The 26,486-nt window shown below is 44.7% G+C and overlaps 1 protein-coding gene across 1 annotated transcript in view; it reads left to right on the top strand.

The window, feature by feature from the left end:
- The window catches only part of catip (ciliogenesis associated TTC17 interacting protein), an 83,898-nt gene extending 57,928 nt beyond the window's left edge, over window positions 1-25,970 (top strand). Inside the window, exons 6-10 of the mRNA XM_072468990.1 lie at window positions 3,972-4,139; window positions 14,833-14,957; window positions 17,664-17,740; window positions 24,191-24,279; window positions 25,726-25,970. Of these exons, the coding sequence (XP_072325091.1) occupies window positions 3,972-4,139; window positions 14,833-14,957; window positions 17,664-17,740; window positions 24,191-24,279; window positions 25,726-25,947 (681 nt within the window). The 3' untranslated portion in view covers window positions 25,948-25,970. The remainder of the gene's footprint in view (window positions 1-3,971; window positions 4,140-14,832; window positions 14,958-17,663; window positions 17,741-24,190; window positions 24,280-25,725) is intronic.
- The last annotated feature ends 516 nt before the right edge of the window (window positions 25,971-26,486 follow it).

The following is a 26,486-nucleotide window of genomic DNA, read 5'->3' as shown; positions in this document are numbered from 1 at the left end:
GAGCAGCTGCAGGTTGGCTGAGTATTTACCTCTGGAAAGGCCAGACACTATCGATACCAGCAACCATCAGCATAACAAAACAACAGCCATCTGCATACTAATGAGCAATCCCCGGGAACAATAAGCAACATTTAGACACACAAAGCAAAACCAGACTCTTCAGCGCCAGCAGGAGCCTACACAAAAGGAGGTAAACGACCACCTCAAGACCGCCCATCGATCAGGGAACCGCTCCAGCATTGGAGAAAATCGAACCAAGCAATTGGGACAAAGTCCAATCACTTGGGACCAGGTACAGGGTCCGCCCCGAAAGGCGGGAAGCCCCTGGGGACTATAAGAATTGAGCCCCAAGTTCAAATCGCTCTCTTCTCCAGCCCTCTTCACTCTTCAGCAGCTCCTCTTCAGCTCTTCTTCCTGCCCGGGTCACCCAGCAACAACGAACCAACATTGACCGTGACCGGAGCAGTGAAGATCGAACCCGTAAGTCTTAATTCAACGCTCGCTACGAGATAGGCGCTCCCTAGCTACCAATCTGTACCAACTTCGAATCCCGCAGGCTCAGAACCCGAACGAAAGGCCATTTATTTCCCTGACCTGGTGGGCCAGTTCCAAGTTAAGTATAGGCCTGTTAGTTGTAGAAGTAGCTTAGACGTAGAATCTGTGCATGAGTAGCGATTACTGTGTATAATAAATGTGCTTTGATTTAAATCTTACTAATCGGTGTATTAGATTATTGATCATTACTCGGACTTGAACCTGGTGGCGGTATCATAAAGATACCTGGCGACTCAAGAGCAAAGGTAATAGAACAGAGCAATTGAACTAAGGCAAAGTTAGCAACAGTATGTTCAAAGTTGACAGCACGGTAGCACAGTTGTTAGCACTGCTGCCTCACGGCGTCGAGTTCCCGGATTCGATCCCAGCTCTGGGTCACTGTCCGTGTGGAGTTTGCACATTCTCCCCGTGTATGCGTGGGTTTCACCCCCGCAACCCAAAAATGAGCAGGGTAGGTGGATTGGCCACGCTAAATTGCCCCTTAATTGGAAAAAATGAATTGGGTACTCTAAATTTATTTTTAAAAAGTATGTTCAAGGCTGAGATCGGCAGATTTTTAAACAGTAATGGAATCAAGGGTATGGAAATTGGAGTTAAGGATTATCAGATCAACCATAATCTCATTGCATGGGGTGGAGCAGACTCGATGGGATTAGTGGCCGACTGCTGCTCCTATGGTTTATCGTCTTATGGAAGCGGCTAAGGAGATGGTGGCTGTTATGTTCGGAGAGAAGGCCTGCAAGCAAATTAACATCATTTCATTGTCGGTAACGCAGTCCAATGCAGAATTGATGTAATGGCCACAATGTGAGTGATTGGCTAATAGAGAGAATACAAGCAAGTTACTTCATGCACTTCAACTGGATGAATCGCTGGACATTGCAAACCTTTCAACCTTGCTCACCTATGTAAGGTATGAACACAATGGAGAGATACATCAGGACTTCCTTTTTCGTAAATTATTGCCCGCACGTTCAACTGCAAAGGCTATTTTTGACATGTTGAACACTTTCGTAATTCAAAATGGGATTGATTGGGCAAAAGGTGTAGGAGTTGGCACAGGTGGGGCCTGTGCGATGTTAGACCAACACACTGGGGTTGTTTAGCAGGTGAGAGCAGTGTCTCCGCTAGCAACATTCATTCACTGCAGCATCCAAAGGGAGGTGGTAGCTGCTGATCTCACGACCGTTTTGGAGGAAGCAGTTATTTTATCCACTAAATTTGCAAATATTTGCAGCTCTATGTGACGAGGTGGGCAGCGATCACCATCAACAACTTCTGCCCCCGAGGTCTTCTGGCTCTCCGCGGAAAGATCCTCACGTCTTTTTGAGTTGCATGATGAAGTGATAATTTTACTTGGCTCAAAGTTTGAACTCTCACAACGCATCAGGGATTTTCAGTGGTTTTTGGTCACTTAAATGGGCTCAATCTTGAGTCTTCAGGGAAGATCAGTGACAATTTTTCATGCGCAGGACAAAATAGAAGCAATGATCATGAAAGTAGAACACTGTCCTGTGACAGTGCTTTAAAGCTGGATTTCTCTCAGAACTTTCTGACTGACATCTGGCTTAAAGTTGCCTCAGAATACCCAGAAGCATCCCACAAGGCAGTAAAGTTTCCGATGCCTTTTCCTACAACCTACGTTAGCGATTTCCAGGGCCTGTCGCTTTGAAGACCAAATATCGGAATAAACATAACATTGAACCAGATCTCCGATTGACACTTGTCATCCCGGGAATCTGACATCCAGCGTTTGATGTCTATGAAACGACATCAGCCTTCTCATTATCTATTTCCACTGGTTGGCCTATTTCAGGTAAATGTACTGTGACGAGTACAATGTATTTGTGAGAGTTAGTCATGAACTATTAGAAATAGCTGTGTTTTCAATACCCCTCTTGACATATCAGTTTGAATCCCGCCAGCCATCGGCTATGTAAAAAATGTTTAAAATGGCTTGCGTGTGTGGTGGTCCACAAACGCTTTTGGTGACCATCAGTGGTCCCCATTAGGAAAAGGTTGGGAACCATTGATTAGAAGTTGCACCGCTGGACTCACCAACGTTCCTTAAGCAGCACCTCCAAATCTGTGACCTCTATCATCCAGAAGGACAAGAGCAGCAGATACCCAGGAACACCACCACCTGGAAGTTCATCCCCAAGTCACTCACCATTGTGACTTGGACGGCCGTTCCTTCACTGTCGCTGGCTCAAAAGCCTGGAACTCCCTCCCTAACAGCACTGTGGGTGTACCTACACCACAGGGACTGCAGCGGTTCAAAATGGCGGCTCACCCACCACCTTCTCAAAGGCCACTAGAAATGGACGAGGAGGGAAGCTCTCCCCAGTGTTCTAGGTAAATATATATCTCTTGATCAACATCATAAAAAGACAGACATCATAGTCATATTGCAGTATTTTTTGAGAGTTTGCAGTGTATAAATTGGACGCCACACTTCCTACATTACAACAGTGATGACGCATTAAATAAGGACTCAACTGGTTGTAAAGAACTTTGGAATGTCCTGAAAGTGAGAGCAGTTCAACAAGAAAGGTCATCATCATCTTTCCAAAGGCAAACTAGGACTTGCCCACAAGTCCCCAATCCTGAGAAGGAATGACAAAGAAAAGATTTTTACCCTCCGCAGCTGCAGATACTGAGACTAATTAGAATATTCCTCAAGGCTGAGATCAACAAACTCACATGAATGAGAGACCAAAGCTGGGACCATAGGGACTCAGTACAACTCTGCACAATGCATGAACTCGGAGGGCCTTCAGGACCACTCAATGCAACAGATTAAAAGTAAAGTAAGGTCGCCACAGTCCCAAAGGACCATAGGCTGCTCTCCCCTTTGAGAGCTGGTTGGTGGGTGATTTAACCTGAGGCTCACCACACCTCAGGCGAGGGCCAACATTGAGAAGGCGGGCCTTTTAGTGCAGGATGCAAATTCCATTTGTGCTCTCCCCAAGATGCTGAACAGATTTGCTAAACACAAAAAGCTGAAGAGTCTGGAACCGTTAAGATTGAGGGGTGACCTAGCCGAAATTTTTACAATTCTGAAGGAATAGATAGAATAGATGTAGGCAAGGTGTTTATCCTTGCTAGGGAGATCACAGCTATGGGGTATAAGTATAAAATGGTCTCTGCTTAATCCAGTCGGGAATTCAAGGGAAACGGCTTTACCCAGAATGCTGGGAATATGGAACTCATTATCACAAGGAACAGTTGAGGCAAAAAGCAGAGATATGTTTAAGGGAAAGCTGGAGAAACACTTTTGGAATAAGGAATATGTTGATGGGGAGAGATGTAAAGCCGAGGCCAGTTGAGTTGAATGGCCTGTTTCTGTGCCGTAGGCTGAAAGTAACTCCGTGTAATACCATTCCATGTTAATCACTCTTGTGTTGTTTGATCAGAATCTGAGGACGGAGACTTTCACCTACAAGCTGGAGGAGATGCAGGGGTTTGTGTCAGACGCCAGTAACCTGGTCCTATTGCGGATTCTGGCCCTGCGAAACAAGGTCCCTGACAACATCAGCTTCGTCTCGCTTGACACCGAGATGAAACTTTTCCCTTCTACGTATGTAAGTGCCGAGTCTGGGATCCGTCAATCAGCAGAGTGAGGAGGGGGGGGTGCCTTGGCTACTAGAGATTTTAAAATGTTATAACCAATTTGACTTTGATTTCAGTGAACTCTATATACACACACACAAACCCGCACACACCATAATGGATCTCATGTCGGCGAGGTTTGCAACAGCTTCTGCAAAATGAAGCTGTCAAGGGGAACCCAGCAGGGGCAAAAAGATCAGTATAGCCCCTAGGGTGAGAGGGACATGCCCGGGCAGTGCCCTGGCACTTACCGCTGTTATGGGCCAGGGTTTAGAGAATATCATAGAGTTCACCTGACCCACGACTTTTACTAGATTGTGGTATGGGGAGCACACGGCCCACTCTACAGGTGTGGTACAGCAGAAATGGAAAAGTATTTTTTAAAGCAAAACAATGTTTATTCTATGAACTCAGTTAACCTTTTTAAAACATACAGTGAACATCTTAGCAATCATCAATTCAAATACACCCCCAAAGAATACAACACTCTAAGTAATCCTTAAACAGTCCTTTTAACATCCATAAGACATAAATCCTTTTTACAGAAGCACATCAGGTTTAAATTCTCTACTGAGAGCAGTTCTCACTCTGAATTCACCAAATGTTCTAGAGATAGTCTTTAGATGGCAGAGAGATCGAAATTACACCTTCTTTGGCTGGCTTCAGCTCCAACACTAAAACAAAATCAAAAAACACAGACACACCCAAGCTTTTTCTCAAAGCGAAACTAAAAAGCAGAGCCAGAGCTTAGCTCCATCCACACTCTGACATCACTGCAGCCACTTGAGCAGACAAACATTTCTTAAAGTGACATTCCCATGACACCATAAGACCATAAGACATAGGAGTGGAAGTAAGGCCATTCGGCCCATCGAGTCCACTCCACCATTCAATCATGGCTGATTTCACCTCCATTTACCCGCTCTCTCTCCATAGCCCTTAATTCCTTGAGAAATCAAGAATTTATCAACTTCTGTCTTAAAAACACTCAACGTCCCGGCCTCCACCGCCCTCTGTGGCAATGAATTCCACAGACCCACCACTCTCTGGCTGAAGAAATGTCTCCTCATCTCTGTTCTAAAGTGACTCCCTTTTATTCTATGGCTGTGCCCCCGGGTCCTAGTCTCCCCTGCTAATGGAAACAAATTCCCTACGTCCACCCTATCTAAGCCATTCATTATCTTGTAAGTTTCTATTAGATCTCCCCTCAACCTCCTAAACTCCAATGAATATAATCCCAGGATCCTCAGACGTTCATCGTATGTTAGGCCTACCATTCCTGGGATCATCCGTGTGAATCTCCGCTGGACCCGCTCCAGTGCCAGTATGTCCTTCCTGAGGTGTGGGGCCCAAAATTGCTCACAGTATTCTAAATGGGGCCTAACTAATGCTTTATAAAGCTTCAGAAGTACATCCCTGCTTTTATATTCCAAGCCTCTTGAGATGAATGACAACATTGCATTTGCTTTCTTAATTACGGACTCAACCTGCAAGTTTACCTTTAGAGAATCCTGGACTAGGACTCCCAAGTCCCTTTGCACTTCAGCATTATGAATTTTGTCACCGTTTAGAAAATAGTCCATGCCTCTATTCTTTTTTCCAAAGTGCAAGACCTCGCACTTGCCCACTCTCCTAAACTGTCTAAATCTTTCTGCAGCCTCCCCACCTCCTCCATACTACCTGCCCCTCCACCTATCTTTGTATCATCGGCAAACTTAGCCAGAATGCCCCCAGTCCCGTCATCTAGATCGTTAATATATAAAGAGAGCAGCTGAGGCCCCAACACTGAACCCTACGGGACACCACTCGTCACCGGTTGCCATTCCGAAAAAGAACCTTTTATCCCAACTCTCTGCCTTCTGCCTGACAGCCAATCGTCAATCCATGTTAGTACCTTGCCTCGAATACCATGGGCCCTTATTTTACTCAGCAGTCTCCCGTGAGGCACCTTATCAAAGGCCTTTTGGAAGTCAAGATAGATAACATCCATTGGCTCTCCTTGGTCTAACCTATTTGTTATCTCTTCAAAGAACTCTTAACAGGTTTGTCAGGCACAACCTCCCCTTACTAAATCCATGCTGACTTGTCCTAATCCGACCCTGCACTTCCAAGAATTTAGAAATCTCATCCTTAACAATGGATTCTAGAATCTTGCCAACAACTGAGGTTAGGCTAATTGGCCTATAATTTTCCATCTTTTTCCTTGTTCCCTTCTTGAACAGGGGGGTTTCAACAGCGATTTTCCAATCCTCTGGGACTTTCCCTGACTCCAGTGACTTTTGAAAGATCATAACTAACGCCTCCACTATTTCTTCAGCTATCTCCTTTAGAACTCTAGGATGTAGCCCATCTGGGCCCAGGGATTTATCAATTTTTAGACCTCTTAGTTTCTCTAGCACTTTCTCCTTTGTGATGGCTACCATATTCAACTCTGCCCCCTGACTCTCCGGAATTGTTGGGATATTACTCATGTCTTCTACTGTGAAGACTGACGCAAAGTACTTATTCAGTTCCTCAGCTATTTCCTTGTCTCCCATCACAAAATTACCAGCGTCATTTTGGAGCGGCTCAATGTCAACTTTTGCCTCCCGTTTGTTTTTAATGTATTTAAAGAAACTTTTACTATCATTCCTAATGTTACTGGCTAGCCTACCTTCATATTTGATCCTCTCTTTCCTTATTTCTCTCTTTGTTATCCTCTGTTTGTTTTTGTAGCCTTCCCAATCTTCTGACTTCCCACTACTCTTTGCCACATTATAGGCTTTCTCTTTTGCTTTGATGCATTCCCTAACTTCCTTTGTCAGCCATGGCTGCCTAATCCCCCCTCTGATAACCTTTCTTTTCTTTGGGATGAACCTCTGTACTGTGCCCTCAATTACTCCCAGAAACCCCTGCCATTGCTGTTCTACTGTCTTTCCCACTAGGCTCTGCTCCCAGTTGATTTTCGTCAGTTCCTCCCTCATGCCCCTGTAGTTACCTTTATTTAACTGTAACACCTTTACATCTGATTCTACCTTCTTTCTTTCAAATTGGAGATTGAATTTGACCATATTATGATCACTGCCTCCTAAGTGCTCCCTTACTTTAAGATCTTTAATCAAGTCTGGCTCATTACATAACACTAAGTCCAGAATGGCCTGTTCCCTCGTGGGCTCCATCACAAGCTGTTCCAAAAAGCCCTCCTGTAAACATTCAATGAATTCCCTTTCCTTGGGTCCACTGGCAGCATTATTTACCCAGTCCACCTGCATATTGAAGTCCCCCATGATCACTGTGACCTTGCCTTTCTGACATGCACTTTCTATTTCGTGGTGCATTTTGTGCCCCCGGCCCTGACCACTGTTCGGAGGCCTGTACATAACTCCCATTATGGTTTTTTTGCCTTTGTGGTTCCTCAACTCTACCCACACAGACTCCACATCATCTGACCCTATGTCGTTTAGTGCTATTGATTTAATTTCATTCCTAATTAACAAGGAAACCCCGCCCCCTCTGCCCACCTCTCTGTCTTTTCGATAGGTTGTGAATCCCTGGATGTTTAAATGCCAGTCCTGAACCCCCTGCAACCATGTCTCTGTGATGCCTACCACATCATACCTGCCAGTCACAATCTGGGCCACAAGCTCATCTACCTTGTTCCGTACACTGCGCGCATTTAAATATAGCATCTTTAATTCTCTATTGACCGTCACTTTTTGTTTTCTTAGTGTGGTGGACCTTGGTTTACTGAGCCTTTCCATACACTGTGTCATATTTTGTGGGATGGGGACAATCGTAACCACTCTTGAGTTTTGTCTGTTCGTGTTTTTTTGGTTTTCCTAAGCAGCTACGCTCCCTGCTGATTACTTCACCTCTTGGTTCCCTGACTTTCCCTTCCCCCCCCACCTCCCCCCAAGAAAAAAAATAAACCATCAACTTCAAGATGGTTTCATTTTTCACGTTTTCACTTTTCTTTAAGAAATGCAGACAGTAATTATACTTTTTTGTTTAAAAAAACAACACACGCAAACAGGCATAATAACATAGTTCATTTCAGTTCTTCTTCCTGTAACTCATCATCACATTCTTGACAAAGCATTAGCTATCATGTTTCCTCATCCTACCACATGTCTTATTTTTAAATGAAAATCTGTAACAATAAACTCCATCGAAACAGTCTGGCATTGTTATTCCGGAATCGCGCCAAAAACATCAGTGGATTATGATCAGTATAGATAATTGTGTCAAACGGATTGCTGGTCACATGAATTTGAAAATATTGCAAAGCCAGCACCAAGCTCAAAGTCTCATTCTCAATCGTCGAATACCTTTTCTGGTGAGAATTCAATTTCTTTGAAAAATAACCAACAGGCCCTTCGTTGTCATCTTGTAGAAGCACCGCACCTACACCCACATCACTTGCATCAACAGCCACTTTGAATGGTTTTGTGTAATTTGGGATGGCTAACACAGGAGCAGTGGTTAACACAGCCTTCAGGCCGTCAAATGCCTGTTGACACTCCGATGTCCACTGGAATTTGTTACGCTCCTTCAGCAAGTCCGTCAGTGGAGCAACCACACTGCTAAAATTCAGTACAAATTTCCAGTAAAATCCACTCATACCCAGAAATCGCATTATTTCCCGTTGTGTCGAGGGTATCGGAAACTCCCCAATTACTTTCGTTTTCACATCCCGTGGGACCATTCGACCCTGTCCGATTGTATGGCCAAGGAAAGTGACTTGGGCTTTTCCAAATTCACTTTTGGCTAGGTTTATCACCAAACCTGTCTCCTGAAGTCGATCGAATAACTCCATCAAATGCTTCAAAGGTTCTGTCCATGTCTGGTTAAAAATTACCAGATTGTCGCTGTAGACCGCACAATTAGGTAATCCTGAAACGACTTTGTTAGTTAACCGTTGAAATGTGGCTGGGGTGTTTTTCATGCCAAATGACATAACTTTGAATTGGTATATACCATCTGGAGTCACAAAAGCTGAAATCTCCTTCGCCCTTTTGGTACCTGCCAGCAACCTTTAAGTCAATCCAATTTGGAAATACAAGCTGATTGTCCCACTTTCTCAATGCAATCCTCCAAACGTGGGATAGGATAAGAGTCCGTTCTTGTAACTGCATTAACCTTTCTATAGTCCACACACAACTGTTGGGTACCGTCCGGTTTTGGCACCATCACTATGGGTGAGCTCCATTGGCTGCAACCCACTTCAATTATGCCATTTTTAAGCACACATTCAATCTCTTTGTTAACCTGTGCCAATTTTAAAGGGTTAAGTCTATATGGCTGTTGTTTGATTGGAACAGCATTTCCCACATCTACATCATGTATATCCATTTTAGTACTTCCCAACTTATCTCCACAAACTTGCCCATGTGATATCTATAACTCTTTCAGGTCAATCTGTTTTCTCTCTGGAAGGTAACTCTACAATTTATCCCAATTTTAAGAACATCCTCGTTTTCCAATTTAATTTGAGGTATGTCAAATTCACAGTCATCTGGATTTGGTTCGTCAATTTGAGTTAGAATCATTAAAACTTCCTCCTTTTTCTCTCCTTCCCTTTCAACGTACCTTTTAAGCATATTCACATGACACACTTGGTGAGTTTTCCTTCTATCTGACGATCTTACCACATAATTCACCTCACTTAATTTCCTTTAAATCTGATAAGGTGCACAAAACTTTGCTTTTAAAGGTTCACCTACCACTGGTAACAATACTAAAACTTTATCTCCACAGGCAAAACTACGAACTGGATTTCTTGCCCGCTACCCGTTTCATCACATGTTGTGCAACTTTTAAATGTTGTCTAGCCAATTCCCCTGATCTGTTTAATCAGTCCCTAAAATTTGACACGTAATCCAATAATGTAAGTTCTGATTTCTCACTCACCAATTTTTCCTTAATCAATTTAAGTAGGCCTCTTACCTCATGACCAAATATTAGTTCAAAAGGACTGAATTTGGTTGACTCATTAGGTGCATCCCTAATTGCAAACAGTACGAATGGAATTCCTTTATCGAAATCCTCTGGATAATTGTGACAAAAAGCCCACAACATTGTCTTTAATGTCTGATACCACCTTTCTAATGCTCCCTGCGATTCTGGATGGTACGCAGTTGATTTAAATTGTTTTATTCCTAAACTATCCATAACTTCTTTGAATAACCATGAGGTAAAATTTGATCCTTGATCTGATTGTATTTCTGTGGGTAGTGCATATAAGACCATAAGACATAGGAGCGGAAGTAAGGCTATTCGGCCCATCGAGTCCACTCCGCCATTCAATCATGGCTGATTTCAACTCCATTTACCCGCTCTCTCGCCATAGCCCTTAATTCCTCGAGAAATCAAGAATTTATCAACTTCTGTCTTAAAGACATATCTAGTAAAGAATTTAAGTAACTCCTCCACAATCTTTTTGGCTGTAATATTACGTACTGGAATGGCCTCTAGAAACCTAGTAGACACATCCATTATAGTCAAAAGATATTGATTCCCACTTTTCGTTTTAGGAAGTGGTCCTCCGCAATCAATTAAGACCCTTGTATAAGGTTCCTCAAATGCTGGAATGGGTATTAAGGGCGCTGGTTTTATCACTGCTTGAGGTTTCCCTATCACTTGACATGTGTGACATGATCGACAAAATTTAACGACATCTTTATGTAGTCCAGGCCAATAAAAATGTTTTTTTATTTTAGCTTGAGTTTTCCTTACTCCCAAATGACCTCCCACTGGTACCTCATGTGCAACGCACAACACCTCCTTTCTATACCTTACCGGCAATACCACTTGATGAACTTCTGCCCACTTTTCATCCGCCTGCATATGTAAAGGTCTCCATTTTCTCATCAAGACATCACTTTTACGGTAATAACACTCTGGTATACTCTCAGATTCATCTTCCGTGTATGCTTTCTGATACATCCGTTTTATTTCTACATCTTTCTGTTGTAACTCCGCCAATTTTCCTGAACTAATTATATCCGCCTCATCCTCCACCTGTTCTTGTTCTTTTTCAACCATCTGATCAAAAATCGTTTCTGATAATTGCACTTCAACTTCATCTTCACTCTTTGATTTCTCCTCTTGTCTTAACCTGTGACTTTGCGACCTTGTTACTACACAATCTGGAAAAATCCCAGGGTACTCGTTCTTCAACGCTTCAGTTGTCTGATTTTCCACTGGCTTATCAATCACAGTAGGCATCACTCCCACCTGCGATCCAGCTATATCATTACCCAAGATAAACTGTATTCCTGGACAAGATAGTTTCGCTACTACTCCTACTACCACTCCACCACTGGACTTTCCAACCTTACCTTATATAATTGAACACTACTCCTCTCACCCTGAATTCCACATATTACCACCTTTTCTGGCAATATTCCTCCCAAACTACATAACTCCTCATCTCTTACCATCAAAGATTGACTAGCTCCCGTATCTCTTAAAATTGTGACTTCTTTGCCTGCTCCTTCTGGTACACATGAGTAAACTTTACCCACACAAGTAAATTCTTTAAAGAGATCTGGCACCTTCTTATCAATCACCTTTTGATCAGGCTGTACAATCTTTTGCACCTGCTTCGCTTCACTTGGGCTTTCCTTTACCACTTTAACAAACCCCACTGTCTTATTCTGTTTTACCATATCGCCTTCCCAATCCTTTTCTTCCACCACCAACACTGTGACTTTACATGGCCTAGTTTATTACAGTGAAAACATTTTAAACTTTTCATGTCTCTTCCACCCTCCTGGATTTCTGTTTTAATCTGAGGTACACTCTCCTTATTATCTCCCATCAGATCACCTTTACCTTTACCACTTGAGTATTTCTCACGGACCCAGTTTCTATTCCTCACAGGCTGAAACTGATGCCGTAAACCAAGCTTTGATTTATGAACTAATTCATAATCATCTGCCATTTCTGCTGCTAACCTCGCAGTTTTAACCCTCTGCTCTTCCACATGAGTTCTCACTACATCAGGAATTGAATTTTTAAACTCCTCCAAAAGTATAATTTCTCTGAGAGCTTCATACGTTTGGTCTATTATCAAAGTTTTATCCACTTATCAAAATTACTCTGTTTGATCCTTTCAAACTCCATGTATGTTTGACCAAATTTGTTCCTTAAATTTCTAAACCGTTGTCTGTGGCTTCAGGCACTAGTTCATATTCACCTCCTCATACGTCCCAGATATCTCCTCCGATAGTGATGCAAACACTTCACTAGCCCTATCTACCAAGCTTTGTTTGAATCAGTAATACCCACATGTTCTGTGGCCATTTCATTTGTTTAGCTACCTTCTCAAATTAAATGAAAAAGGCTTCTACCTCCTTCTCATCAAACCTTGGCACTGCGTGGACATACTTAAATAGGTCCCCACCAAGCCTTCGACGATGACGCTCTTTCTCACTATCCTCACCACTATCCTCCAACTGTACGTTTCCCTTTACGTCCGCCAATTTTAACTGACTGTCATGTTTCATGGCCATTTTCTGAAGTTCAAACTCTCTTTATCTTTTTCCCTGATCTGTATCTCCCTTTCTCTTTCTTTTTGTTCTGCTAGGGCTATTCACAGCTACTGGGGCTGTTTAGCACAGGGCTAAATCGCTGGCTTTGAAAGCAGACCAAGGCAGGTCAGCAGCACGGTTCGATTCCCGTGGCGACTAGGGGCTTTTCACAGTACTTCATTTGAAGCCTACTTGTGACAATAAGCGATTTTCTTTTCATTTCATTTCATTCTTTCTGTCTTCGTTTCTTCTCTCTCTTTTTCTTTTTCCTCTCTATCTCTTTCTTTTTCCTCTCTCTCTCTTTCGTATTCAAGCTGCTTTAATACTTTCTCATGTTCCATTTGTTTAATTTGTAACTGAATTTTTGCTATTTCCAATGAGTCAAACTGTATCTCAGGCAATTTTAAATGCTTAGCCACTGCCATAATTACCTCAGCTTTTTGCATTTTGTCAGGTAATGTTAACTGCAATGATTTTGCAAACTCTAAAAACCTGTTTTTAGTCTCTGTCCATAAGGTACTGCGTGTGACCGTCTCCACCCCCAAAAACTTCAGAGCCTTTGAAAGAGCATTGTCCACAACACCCTCCCTACTTAAACTGAAATACTACACCTGAAAAGCAACCACAATATGCTCACCCCTCACTGTTTTTAAGTTCACTAAGCCAATCCCCCTCGAGCCCCCAATTCGTTATGGGCCAGGGTTTAGAGAACCCCAAAGTGTATCATGGAATTCACCTGACCCATGACTTTTACTAGATTGTGGTATGGGGAGCACACACCCACTCTACAGGTGTGGTGCAGCAGAAATTTAAAAGTAATTTTTAAAGCAAAACAATGTTTATTCTATGAACTCAGTTAACCTTTTTAAAACATACAGTGAACATCTTAGCAACCATCGATTCAAATACAACCCCCAAATAATACAACACTCTAAGTAAACCTTAAACTGTCCTTTTAACATCCATAAGACAAAACTCCTTTTTACAGAAGCACATCAGGTTTAAATTCTCTACTGAGAGCAGTTCTCACTCTGAATTCACCAAATGATCTAGAGATAGTGTTTAGATGGCAGAGAGATCAAAATTACACCTTCTTTGGCTGGCTTCAGCTCCAACGAAACCAAAAAGCACAGACACACCCAAGCTTTTCCTCAAAGCGAAACTAAAAAGCAGAGCCAGAGCTCAGCTCCATCCACACTCTGACATCACTGCAGCCACTTGAGCTGACAAACATTTCTTAAAGTGACATTCCCATGACACCGCTGGCACTGCTCCCTGGCTGTGGAAGACCCTCTGGGGAGCCCCATGGAGGTTGGGAGGGGGGGGGGGGTTCCCTTATGTGTGGTGGGGGCACCCCAATACTTGTGTGTCTGTGTGTGTGCCAAAGGCGGGGGTGGGGTACGAACCAATGTCTGTGTGGTGGTGGGGGGTTACGTTTTAGCACAGATCGGGGTGCCCTTTAAACATGGCGCCCCAATCCCTCTGTGGAGCTGGGTTTGCCAGCTCTCTCACCAGCTCCATCAGGCCCTGCCCCGCCAGTACGATGGTGTAAACCGTGCCCCCAGATTCTCCATGCAATGAGTGCTGGAGGGGAAACCTGGCCATGCAGCTGATATTCCATTTTTCGCATTGAAACATTCGCCCACTGTTTCTAATTGTACAATGTGTCACCTGTAGGTGGTACTCTGCCTCCGAGTCAGAAAGTTGCGTTCATAATTGCGTTCCAGAGACTCAAATACAAAATTTAGGGCATGCTGCACTGTTAAGTGTGCCATCTTGCGTATGAGCTGTTAAACTGAGGACCCCATCTGTCTTCTCAGGTGGAATATGACCGGGTTTTATTTTGAGAACAGCAGGCGTGTTATTCCTGCCGTCAACTGACATCAAATAATAAAACACATTATCAAATGTTCACCAGTATCGCTGTTTGTGTGAGCGCGCCCCATTACCCACAGTGGCAGCTGCAACAGTGCTTTGCGATGTCCTGGTGTTGTGAAAGGCACTGTGTAAAATGCAGAGCTTTATTTTCTTTTCTGTGTTGAACACTTCCAATTGCCTGGTATCCTCAAACGGTCCCATGAACCTTGGCAGCAGCAGCTACTGAACTTTTGATGCATTCCTTGTCCCGTGAAATTCTGTCTTTTTTCAACAGGTGGATCTGGGACACAGGATGATGAAGATCGGAACGGAAGAAAGGGACGTTTTTGGCATCGAAAGAACAATTTACGCGGAGGAAAACGGTCCGATGAGCTGGCAGTGCAACTTCCTCTCAGATGGGTGAGCGTTGGAAACGCCCCGCTTTTATTTTATTATTTATTTACGAGTTTGGGTGCTCGAGGCCCATTGTGGCACCGGCAGGGAACAAAACTGAACGCTTAATTTTAAATTAATTGCATCATGGTGCGCAGTGGTCAGCATTGTAGCCTCACGGCACCGAGGTCCCAGATTCCAGCTCTGGGTCACTGCAGGTGTGGAGTTTGCACATTCTCCCCGTGTTTGTGTGGGTTTTGCCCCCACAATCCAAAGATGTGCAGGGTAGGTGGATTGGCCACGCCAAACTGCCCCTTAATTGGAAAAAATTAATTGGGTACACTAAATTGATTTTTTTTAAATTAAAACATTTAATTAATTGCTCCTTCACGTGTGTACTTATCTGGTGACCCTGACGCTCCATGCAAAAACCAACCGGGCTTAATTGGTGGCACTCTTTGCCCTTGTTGTGGGGTTTGGATGAGGGATGGGGAAAAAGTGCTGGCCTTGCGTCCGGTTTTTAAAAAGGTAACAAGTCAACAATAACTTGCACTTGAACATGGAGGGGGTAATCGTACAGAGTGCCAGTTTCAAACTGAAGACCTGTGTGTGGCGCTCCATCTTTAAAAGGTGCCCTGGTCTGTGCTAAAACTGAACTCTTCCCCCACCCCCTCACAGGCATTGGGCCACCACAGGCATCGGGGTGCACCTCCATGCCGCCACACATAAAGGAAACCCTGGCACTGCCAGGCTGGAACTTCCAGGGCTGTTCCAGGGCACTGACCACCCTAGTCCCTCACCACTCTGGGGTTATACTTACCTGTGCTCGCCTGGCGTAGTCATCTCGACTGGTTTTCATTTTTGAACGTCACACCAGCTGAGTGAGAAGCTATATTGAGGGTGGAAGGGGTGGCAGTAGCGTAGTGGTATTGTTGCTGGGCTAGTAATCCAGAGACCCAGAATCATGCTCTGGGGACCCGTGTTCGAATCCCCCCCATGGCAGATGGTGAAATTTAACGATAATAGATTCAAGTCTGGAAAACCAAGAGAACCGTTGTTTGAGGGGCTGGGTGGAGCTTGGAGAGAGAAAGAAAAATAATCTTATTTGGAATAGGGACAGGGGAGAAGGCTTTGGAAATCACCGAAGAGAGGTTATGAAAGAGCCACCAAGGCAGGCTTTGGAAAAGGGTTCTGAAAGAATGTCCCTGACAGAAGAAAAATTGCTTCGTAAATGCAAGTGTTGCCTTTGTCTGACTGTGTAAGTGGCATGAGAGCTGTATGTTCTGTTAAAGTGCTGTTTAGTGGGACTAGTGTGTTAAGGTTAAGAAACTACGTTTAATCTGTTAGTGTTAGAGTTGAAGTTTAAAAGTTTAAATATTGTTTTCTTTTGTTTTAATAAAGTTTGTTTATAAAATAACCAAACCCTATTTCTTATGTTATCACTCCTGGAACAAATCCATCTTTCCGCACCATCTTAAAACTTAAAAAGGTTATGGTCCTGGCCCAGTCTCTTAGGCACTGTTGAGAGCTGACCAGACATGGCGGAGTATTGATTCATCAGCTGAGAGAGTTAAATAGATGATAAACAGCAGGAGCCCATGTTTGACCTGATGCCATGAGACTTCATGGGGTCCAAATCTGTTGAAGACTCTAGGCCCTCCTAACGGTGTACCACCACTAGCGGGCCTGTCCTGTGTGCATACCCAGGGGTGGTGATGTTGCTGTCTGGTACATTGTAAGGTATGATTCGGAAAGTACGACAATGGCAGCCTGTTGCTTGACTAATCTGTGAGGCATTTTTCCCCATTTTTATCCAGACCCTCCGATGTTAGTAAAGAACTTTGCAGGGTCGACAGGAAGGGGTTTGTCATTGGTGTTTCCAGTGCCTATGTCAACGCTGGGTGGTACATCCCGTTTCAATTCTTACAGGCTTTGTAACTGTTTGATGCAAAAGTCACTAAAGGTGATTTCTTGGTCACCATTACTGAGACTAGCTTTTAATTCCAGATTTTTTGATGGAATGTTAAATTCCACCAGCTGCCATGATGGGATTTGAACCCGTGCCCCTCGAGCATTAGCCTGAGGTGTATGGATTAATAGTCCAGTGACGTTATCAACATAGCTTCCCTTGAATGCCTACAATATGGAAAAAGAGGAAGGAAGTGAGCTTAATTGGAAAGCTTATCAAATAGACAACGTAGATACAACGGGGTGACAGGCCTCCGTCCATGCGGCATAATTTGAGGATAAAGAAACCGGGTTATATGTGCAATTCTGGCCTCCTGCCCATGTCCGGTTTCCATCGCTCCACCATTGCCAGCTGTGCTCCCAGCTGCCCAGGCCTTAAGTTTTAGCCTCCTTTCCCTACAACCCTCCTCTTCTCTACCTGTTTAAAGACACTCTTTAATTCCCTTGTCTTTAGCCTGTTCTATTATCTCCTTACCTGGCTCAGTGTTGATAAAGCTCCTCTGAAGCACCTTGTAGCTTTGGCCAGAATTCTCCGACTGTTGGGATTCTCTGAGCCTGCTGGCAGCCCAGCCCCTCCGCGCCCGCGGATTTCACGGCTGCGTGGTTTGGCTTCAGTGGGAAATCCAGTGTGCCGCCCAGAGACTCACGGCTGGCGGACGGGAGAATCCAGCCCTTTGCTTTTAACCATGTTACTGTTTCTGTTAGTTCGACATTGTCTCTGCACATTCCTCACTGATGTCGCTGTGCATTCCGTTCCTTTTGTAGGCATTTAACAAGCAGAGTGCAAGTGGGCTCTCCAGTCACAATGGTGCTGACCCACGTACCTCACATGAAACAAATAGGTACTGTGATTTTTATACATGCTGCACTGTTGGAGGGAATTATGATATTTATTCACACAGAGGGATGCTGAGATGTGGAGCTCACTAGTTGGAAGTGTAGTGACAGCGGATTCCAAATGAACTTGTATTTGATGAGGACTAACTGTGGGGGGGAAAACCTGAGAAGTGAGACAAATTAGATAGATTCATGAAAGAGCCAGCACAGCCACGAAGGGCTGAATGGCCTCCTGTGCTGCAAAATTCTATTCTTTCATCTGCTGTTTCACATTCCATCCCATACAAAGGACACTAACTAGACGAAAACGGTTACATTGATGTGGGGATCCATTATCCACCCTTTCTGCTGCTCCCTAACAGTGACAGAAACAATCACAGAAATGGCACGTCCAGGCTCTTAAACTCCCCCCAAACCCCTTTGCCATGTTACCTCTTTGCAGTCGTTCATGGGAACCTGGATTGTAGTTTTAGGGTAAGGGAGAATGAGAGTATAGAGGTCAGGAGCACAGATTTGACGTCGCAGGAGGGGGCCAGTGTTCAGGTAGGTGGTTTGAAGTGTGTCTACTTCAATGCCAGGAGTATACGAAACAAGGTAGGGGAACTGGCAGCATGGGTTGGTACCTGGGACTTCGATGTTGTGGTCATTTCGGAGACATGGATAGAGCGGGGACAGGAATGGATGTTGCAGGTTCCGGGGTTTAGGTGTTTTAGTAAGCTCAGAGAAGGAGGCAAAAGAGGGGGAGGTGTGGCGCTGCTAGTCAAGAGCAGTATTACAGTGGCGGAGAGGATGCTAGATGGGGACTCTTCTTCCGAGGTAGTATGGGCTGAAGTTAGAAACAGGAAAGGAGAGGTCACCCTGTTGGGAGTTTTTTATAGGCCTCCTAATAGTTCTAGGGATGTAGAGGAAAGGATGGCGAAGATGATTCTGGATAAGAGCGAAAGTAACAGGGTAGTTATTATGGGAGACTTTAACTTTCCAAATATTGACTGGAAAAGATATAGTTCGAGTACAATAGATGGGTCGTTTTTTGTACAATGTGTGCAGGAAGGTTTCCTGAAACAGTATGTTGACAGGCCAACAAGAGGCGAGGCCACGTTGGATTTGGTTTTGGGTAATGAACCAGGCCAGGTGTTGGATTTGGAGGTAGGAGAGCACTTTGGGGACAGTGACCACAATTCGGTGACGTTTACGTTAATGATGGAAAGGGATAAGTATACACCGCAGGGCAAGAGTTATAGCTGGGGGAAGGGTAATTATGATGCCATTAGACGTGACTTGGGGGGGATAAGGTGGAGAAGTAGGCTGCAAGTGTTGGGCACACTGGATAAGTGGGGCTTGTTCAAGGATCAGCTACTGCGTGTTCTTGATAAGTATGTACCGGTCAGGCAGGGAGGAAGGCGTCGAGCGAGGGAACCGTGGTTTACCAAGGAAGTGGAATCTCTTGTTAAGAGGAAGAAGGAGGCCTATGTGAAGATGAGGTGTGAAGTTTCAGTGAGGGCGATGGATAGTTACAAGGTAGCGAGGAAGGATCTAAAGAGAGAGCTAAGACGAGCAAGGAGGGGACATGAGAAGTATTTGGCAGGAAGGATCAAGGAAAACCCAAAAGCTTTCTATAGGTATGTCAGGAATAAGCGAATGACTAGGGAAAGAGTAGGACCAGTCAAGGACAGGGATGGGAAATTGTGTGTGGAGTCTGAAGAGATAGGCGAGATACTAAATGAATATTTTTCGTCAGTATTCACTCAGGAAAAAGATAATGTTGTGGAGGAGAATGCTGAGCCCCAGGCTAATAGAATAGATGGCATTGAGGTACGTAGGGAAGAGGTGTTGGCAATTCTGGACAGGCTGAAAATAGATAAGTCCCCGGGACCTGATGGGATTTATCCTAGGATTCTCTGGGAGGCCAGGGAAGAGATTGCTGGACCTTTGGCTTTGATTTTTATGTCATCATTGGCTACAGGAATAGTGCCAGAGGACTGGAGGACAGCAAATGTGGTCCCTTTGTTCAAAAAGGGGAGCAGAGACAACCCCGGCAACTATAGACCGGTGAGCCTCGCGTCTGTAGTGGGTAAAGTCTTGGAGGGGATTATAAGAGACAAGATTTATAATCATCTAGATAGGAATAATATGATCAGGGATAGTCAGCATGGCTTTGTGAAGGGTAGGTCATGCCTCACAAACCTTATTGAGTTCTTTGAGAAGGTGACTGAACAGGTAGATGAGGGTAGAGCAGTTGATGTGGTGTATATGGATTTCAGCAAAGCGTTTGATAAGGTTCCCCACGGTAGGCTATTGCAGAAAATACGGAGGCTGGGGATTGAGGGCGATTTAGAGATGTGGATCAGAAATTGGCTAGCTGAAAGAAGACAGAGGGTGGTGGTTGATGGGAAATGTTCAGAATGGAGTACAGTCACAAGTGGAGTACCACAAGGATCTGTTCTGGGGCCGTTGCTGTTTGTCATTTTTATCAATGACCTAGAGGAAGGCGCAGAAGGGTGGGTGAGTAAATTTGCAGACGATACTAAAGTCAGTGGTGTTGTCGATAGTGTGGAAGGATGTAGCGGGTTACAGAGGGATATAGATAAGCTGCAGAGCTGGGCTGAGAGGTGGCAAATGGAGTTTAATGTAGAGAAGTGTGAGGTGATTCACTTTGGAAGGAATAACAGGAATGCGGAATATTTGGCTAATGGTAAAGTTCTTGAAAGTGTGGATGAGCAGAGGGATCTAGGTGTCCATGTACATAGATCCCTGAAAGTTGCCACCCAGGTTGATAGGGTTGTGAAGAAGGCCTATGGAGTGTTGGCCTTTATTGGTCGAGGGATTGAGTTCCGGAGTCGGGAGGTCATGTTGCAGCTGTACAGAACTCTGGTACGGCCGCATTTGGAGTATTGCGTACAGTTCTGGTCACCGCATTATAGGAAGGACGTGGAGGCTTTGGAGCGGGTGCAGAGGAGATTTACCAGGATGTTGCCTGGTATGGAGGGAAAATCTTATGAGGAAAGGCTGATGTACTTGAGGTTGTTTTCGTTGGCGAGAAGAAGGTTAAGAGGAGACTTAATAGAGGCATACAAAATGATCAGGGGGTTGGATAGGGTGGACAGTGAGAGCCTTCTCCCGCGGATGGAAATGGCTGGCACGAGGGAACATAACTTTAGACTGAGGGGTAATAGATATAGGACAGAGGTCAGAGGTAGGTTCTTTACGCAAAGAGTAGTGAGGCCGTGGAATGCCCTACCTGCTACAGTAGTGAACTCGCCAACATTGAGGGCATTTAAAAGTTTATTGGATAAACATATGGATGATAATGGCATACTGTAGGTTAGATGGCTTTTGTTTCGGTGCAACATCGTGGGCCGAAGGGCCTGTACTGCGCTGTATTGTTCTATGTTCTATGTTCTATAAGAACATAAGAACTAGGAGCAGGAGTAGGCCATCTGGCCCCTCGAGCCTGCTCCACCATTCAATGAGATCATGGCTGATCTTTTGTGGACTCAGCTCCACTTTCCGGCCCGAACACCACAACCCTTAATCCCTTTATTCTTCAAAAAACTATCTATCTTTATCTTAAAAACATTTTAAAAAGGAGCCTCTCCTGCTTCACTGGGCAAGGAATTCCATAGATTCACAACCCTTTGGGTGAAGAAGTTCCTCCTAAACTCAGTCCTAAATCTACTTCCCCTTATTTTGAGGCTGTGCCCCCTAGTTCTGCTTTCACCCGCCAGTGGAAACAACCTGCCCGCATCTATCCTATCTATTCCCTTCATAATCTTATATGTTTCTATAAGATCCCCCTCATCCTTCTAAATTCCAACGAGTACAGTCCCAGTCTACTCAACCTCTCCTCGTAATCCAACCCCTTCAGCTCTGTGATTAACCTAGTGAATCTCCTCTGCACACCCTCCAGTGCCAGTACGTCCTTTCTCAAGTAAGGAGACCAAAACTGAACACAATACTCCAGGTGTGGCCTCACTAACACCTTATACAATTGCAGCATAACCTCCCTAGTCTTAAACTCCATCCCTCTAGCAATGAAGGACAAAATTCCATTTGCCTTCTTAATCACCTGTTGCACCTGAAAACCAACTTTTTGCGACTCATGCACTAGCACACCCAGGTCTCTCTGCACAGCAGCATGTTTTAATATTTTATCATTTAAATAATAATCCCTTTTGCTGTTATTCCTACCAAAATGGATAACCTCACATTTGTCAACATTGTATTCCATCTGCCAGACCCTAGCCCATTCACTTAGCCTCTCCAAATCCCTCTGCAGACTTACAGTATCCTCTGCAATTTTTGCTTTACCACTTATCTTAGTGTCGTCTGCAAACTTGGACACATTGCCCTTGGTCCCCAACTCCAAATCATTTATGTAAATTGTGAACAGTTGTAGGCCCAACACTGATCCCTGAGGGACACCACTAGCTACTGATTGCCAACCAGAGAAACACCCATTAATCCCCACTCTTTGCTTTTTATTAATTAACCAATCCTCTATCCATGCTACTACTTTCCCCTTAATGCCATGCATCTTTATCTTATGCAGCAACCTTTTGTGTGGCACCTTGTCATTTATCTCAAGAGGCTTGGAATATAAAAGCAGGGATGTACTTCTGAAGCTTTATAAAGCATTAATTAGGCCCCATTTAGAATACTGTGAGCAATTTTGGGCCCCACACCTCAGGAAGGACATACTGGCACTGGAGCGGGTCCAGCGGAGATTCACACGGATGATCCCAGGCATGGTAGGCCTAACAGACGAACGTCTGAGGATCCTGGGATTATATTCATTGGAGTTTAGGAGGTTGAGGGGAGATCTAATAGAAACTTACAAGATAATGAATGGCTTAGATAGGGTGGACGTAGGGAAGTTGTTTCCATTAGCAGGGGAGACTAGGACCCGGGGGCACAGCCTTAGAATAAAAGGGAGTCACTTTAGAACAGAGAAGAGGAGAAATTTCTTCAGCCAGAGAGTGGTGGGTCTGTGGAATTCATTGCCACAGAGGGTGGTGGAGGCACCTTCTTTAAGACAGAAGTTGATAAATTCTTGATTTCTCGAAGAATTAAGGGCTATGAAGAGAGAGCGGGTAAATGGAGTTGAAATCAGCCATGATTGAATGGTGGAGTGGACTCGATGGGCCGAATGGCCTTACTTCCGCTCCTATGTCTTATGGTCTTGTCAAAGGCTTTCTGGAGCTTTCAGAAGCTTACCCCTTCAACACCTCATCTTCCTGCTCAATGCCCATTGTTTCCCGCAATAGGTGCCATGTAGATCGAATGACATTGCATTTCTGTAGTGTCTTTCCCCAACCTCAGCACATCCAAAAGTACTTTGTAATAATAATCTTTATTAGTGTCACAAGTAGGCTTGCGTGAAGTTACTGGGAAAACCTCCTAGTCACCACACTGACGCCTGTTCGCGTACACGGAGGGAGAATAGGGAAACACTTAGCATGGTGGATAGCACAATTGCTTCACAGCTCCAGGGCCCCAGGTTCGATTTCAGCTTGGGTCACTGTCTGTGCGAAGTCTGCGCGTTCTCCCCGTGTGTGCGTGGGTTTCCTCCGGGTGCTCCAGTTTCCTCCCACAATCCAAAGATGTGCAGGTTAGGTGGATTGGCCGTGATAAATTGCCCCTTAGTGTCCAACAGTTAGGTGGGGATACGGGGATAGGGTGGTGGCGTGTTCTTAAGTAGGGTGCTCTTTCCAAGGGCTGGTGCAGACTCGATGGGCCGATTGGCCTCCTCCTGCACTGTAAATTCTATGATTCTACGATATAGTGGGTGGAGTACAAGCCGCTAGTTAAATCGTATCCAGAGTAACGGTGTTCATTCTGGCAATCGCATCTCAGGAAGGACATACTGGTCTTGGATGGGATACAGCACAGATTCACCAGGGCTATCAGGATTAAATTATGAGGGAAGGTTGCATGCTCTTATTGTGTCGAGCATAGAAAATTAAGGGGTAATCTAGTCAGGGTGTTCAAAATGTTTTTCTTAGGGCTGTTTGGCAAAGACAGAAACCACTTCCTCTGATGGGGGAAATCCACAACAACGTTAAAATTAGAGCTGTACCATTCAAGGGTGATGTCAGGAACAACTTATTTTCACAACTCTCCCACAGTGACCTGTTGAGGCTGGGGGTCAATTGAAAATTTGGAAACTTCAGACTGATAGATTTTTGCTAGGTAAGGGTATTATGGGATATTCTATCATTCGACCCACGGCCCATCTCCCACTGCAGACAACATTCTCCACCCTTACCCTTTCCTACTCCCATACACACCTTATTAACCTCCAGACAGTTTAGCTCACTCCTTTTGATTGGCATAGTATCCACTCCCTTCACTGGGGTCCTTCACTCACTCTGCCTTTAAAATTTAAAGGATTTAAAGGAAAGTTTCAGATTGTTAATCTATTTAAGGTATTTTACTTTGTTTCTGAACTTTTGCAGATGAAGTGGATCCCAAACCAGTATTTGAGAAGAAGGCCCTGATCTGGGAAGATGACATGCAGCTGTATTTTAAATTTATCGACAGAACGGTACCGTCTAATAACTGCTTGGACCGGGGTCTGAATTCAAACTGAACATAAGATGCTGCAAATTAATTCTGTGTTTTTAAACCCCTAACCGTCAGAAAAGTGAAACTAAAAAAAAAGCCACAGGTGTGCGGGAGTTGCAACACATTGAATTACAGCATGCTGCATTACTGCTCTGTGCACCAGCTTGCTACAGGTTGCATTGCTGCTCTGTGCATTGAATTACAGCATGCTGCATTACTGCTCTGTGCATCAGCTTGCTACAGGTTGCATTGCTGCTCTGTGCATTGAATTGCAGCATGCTGCATTACTGCTCTGTGCATCAGTTTACTACATGTTGCATTGCTGCTCAGTTCATTGGGTTACAAAATGATGCATTGCTGCTCTGTGCATTGAATTGCAGCATGCTGCATTACTGCTCTGTGATTTAGCTTACTACATGTTGCATTGCTGCTCAGTGCAGTGGGTTACAAAATGATGCATTGCTGCTCTGTGCATTGAATTGCAGCATGCTGCATTACTGCTCTGTGATTGAGCTTACTACATGTTGCATTGCTGCTCAGTGCATTGGGTTACAAAATGATGCATTGCTGCTCTCTGCATTGAATTGCAGCATGCTGCATTACTGCTCTGTGATTTAGTTTACTACATGTTGCATTGCTGCTCAGTGCATTGTGTTACAGAATGCTGCTCTTCTTCGAAACAGTGCCAGGGGATGTTTAACATCTCCAATGAAGGAGGACACCCTCGCCAGTGCAGCACTCCCTCAGTGTTGTTGTGGCAAAGTGTCAGCCTGGACTTTGTGCTCAAGTCTCTATGGAGCAGGTCTCAAACCCATGGCCTCATAGACATAGAATTTACAGTGCAGAAGGAGGCCATTCGGCCCATCGAGTCTGCACCGGCTCTTGGAAAGAGCACCCTACCCAAGGTCCACACTTCCACCCTATCCCCATAACCCAGTAACCCCACCCAACACTAAGGGGCAGATTTTGGACACTCAGGGCAATTTAGCTTGGCCAATCCACCTAACCTGCACATCTTTGGACTGTGGGAGGAAACCGGAGCACCCGGAGGAAACCCACGCACACACGGGGAGAACGTGCAGACTCCGCACAGACAGTGACCCAAGCCGGGAATCGAACCTGGGACCCTGGAGCTGTGAAGCAATTGTGCTAACCACAATGCTACCGTGCTGCCCGTGCGGCTCACAGAGTAGTAATGCAGCATGCGTCCTGACACAAGAGGGCAAGAGGGGAAAGTGCTATCTGCTGAGGCACAGCTAATACCTGAACTTCAGTGTGTTCTGTTGGATTGACTGAAATAACCAGACAGGCTCAGTGATCGCGTCTGGTTCATGCCTTTGCCATGTCACCACACATGCACGTGCATTTTTTGAAAACTTGTAATGGCAATGAAAAGGCTGCTTAATAAAAGTCTCTTGTCTTTCAGGAGGCGCTTAAAGCAGACTACAATAGTTACCTCCGACACCACCCAGAGCTGAGGGCCTTAATGGCTGACTTCCTGAAGTTCCTTCTGCTCCGCAAACCGCAAGATGTTGTTACCTTTGCTGCGGAATATTTTGCCCCTTTCTCCAAGCTCCACACAGAGCAATCCCCCTTCCAGACCTCGAACAAATCCAGCCCCTTCAAAAAACAAGAAGATTTAAATTAAAGGTTTTGTGAACCCTCTGTAAATGTTGTACCGACTTGCATTTTTACAGCATTTTTAGCACGGCCAAACATCCCAAAGTGCTTTATAGAAGTGCAATCAAAACAGAACCTCATAAGGATGGATGACCAAAGGTTTGGTTTTAAGGAGGTGAGGGTCAGGGTTAGGCAGCCAAAGGCATAGCTGCTCACAGCGGAATACAATAAGCCCGAGATGTGCTGGAGCCCGGAACTGAAGGTGCGGCGACACCAGAGGCTTGTGGGCGGCCACAAAGAAAGATTAGCGGGGAAACCAAGCTCAGGGAGGGATTTGGAAACACACGAACTAGGAGCAGGAGTAGGCCATCTGGCCCCTCGAGCCTGCTTCACCATTCAATGAGATCATGGCTGATCTTTTGTGGACTCAGTTCCACTTTCCGGCCCGAACATCCCTTAATCCCTTTATTCTTCAAAAAACTATCTATCTTTATCTTAAAAAACATTTAATGAAGGAGCCTCTACTGCTTCACTGGGCAGGGAATTCCATAGATTCACAACCCTTTG

This window comes from Scyliorhinus torazame, chromosome 2 (assembly GCF_047496885.1).
Source record: "Scyliorhinus torazame isolate Kashiwa2021f chromosome 2, sScyTor2.1, whole genome shotgun sequence".
Classification (NCBI taxonomy): Eukaryota; Metazoa; Chordata; class Chondrichthyes; order Carcharhiniformes; family Scyliorhinidae; genus Scyliorhinus; species Scyliorhinus torazame.
The sequence above is the reverse complement of the archived record's forward strand: the minus strand, read 5'-3'. Positions and strand labels throughout refer to the sequence as shown.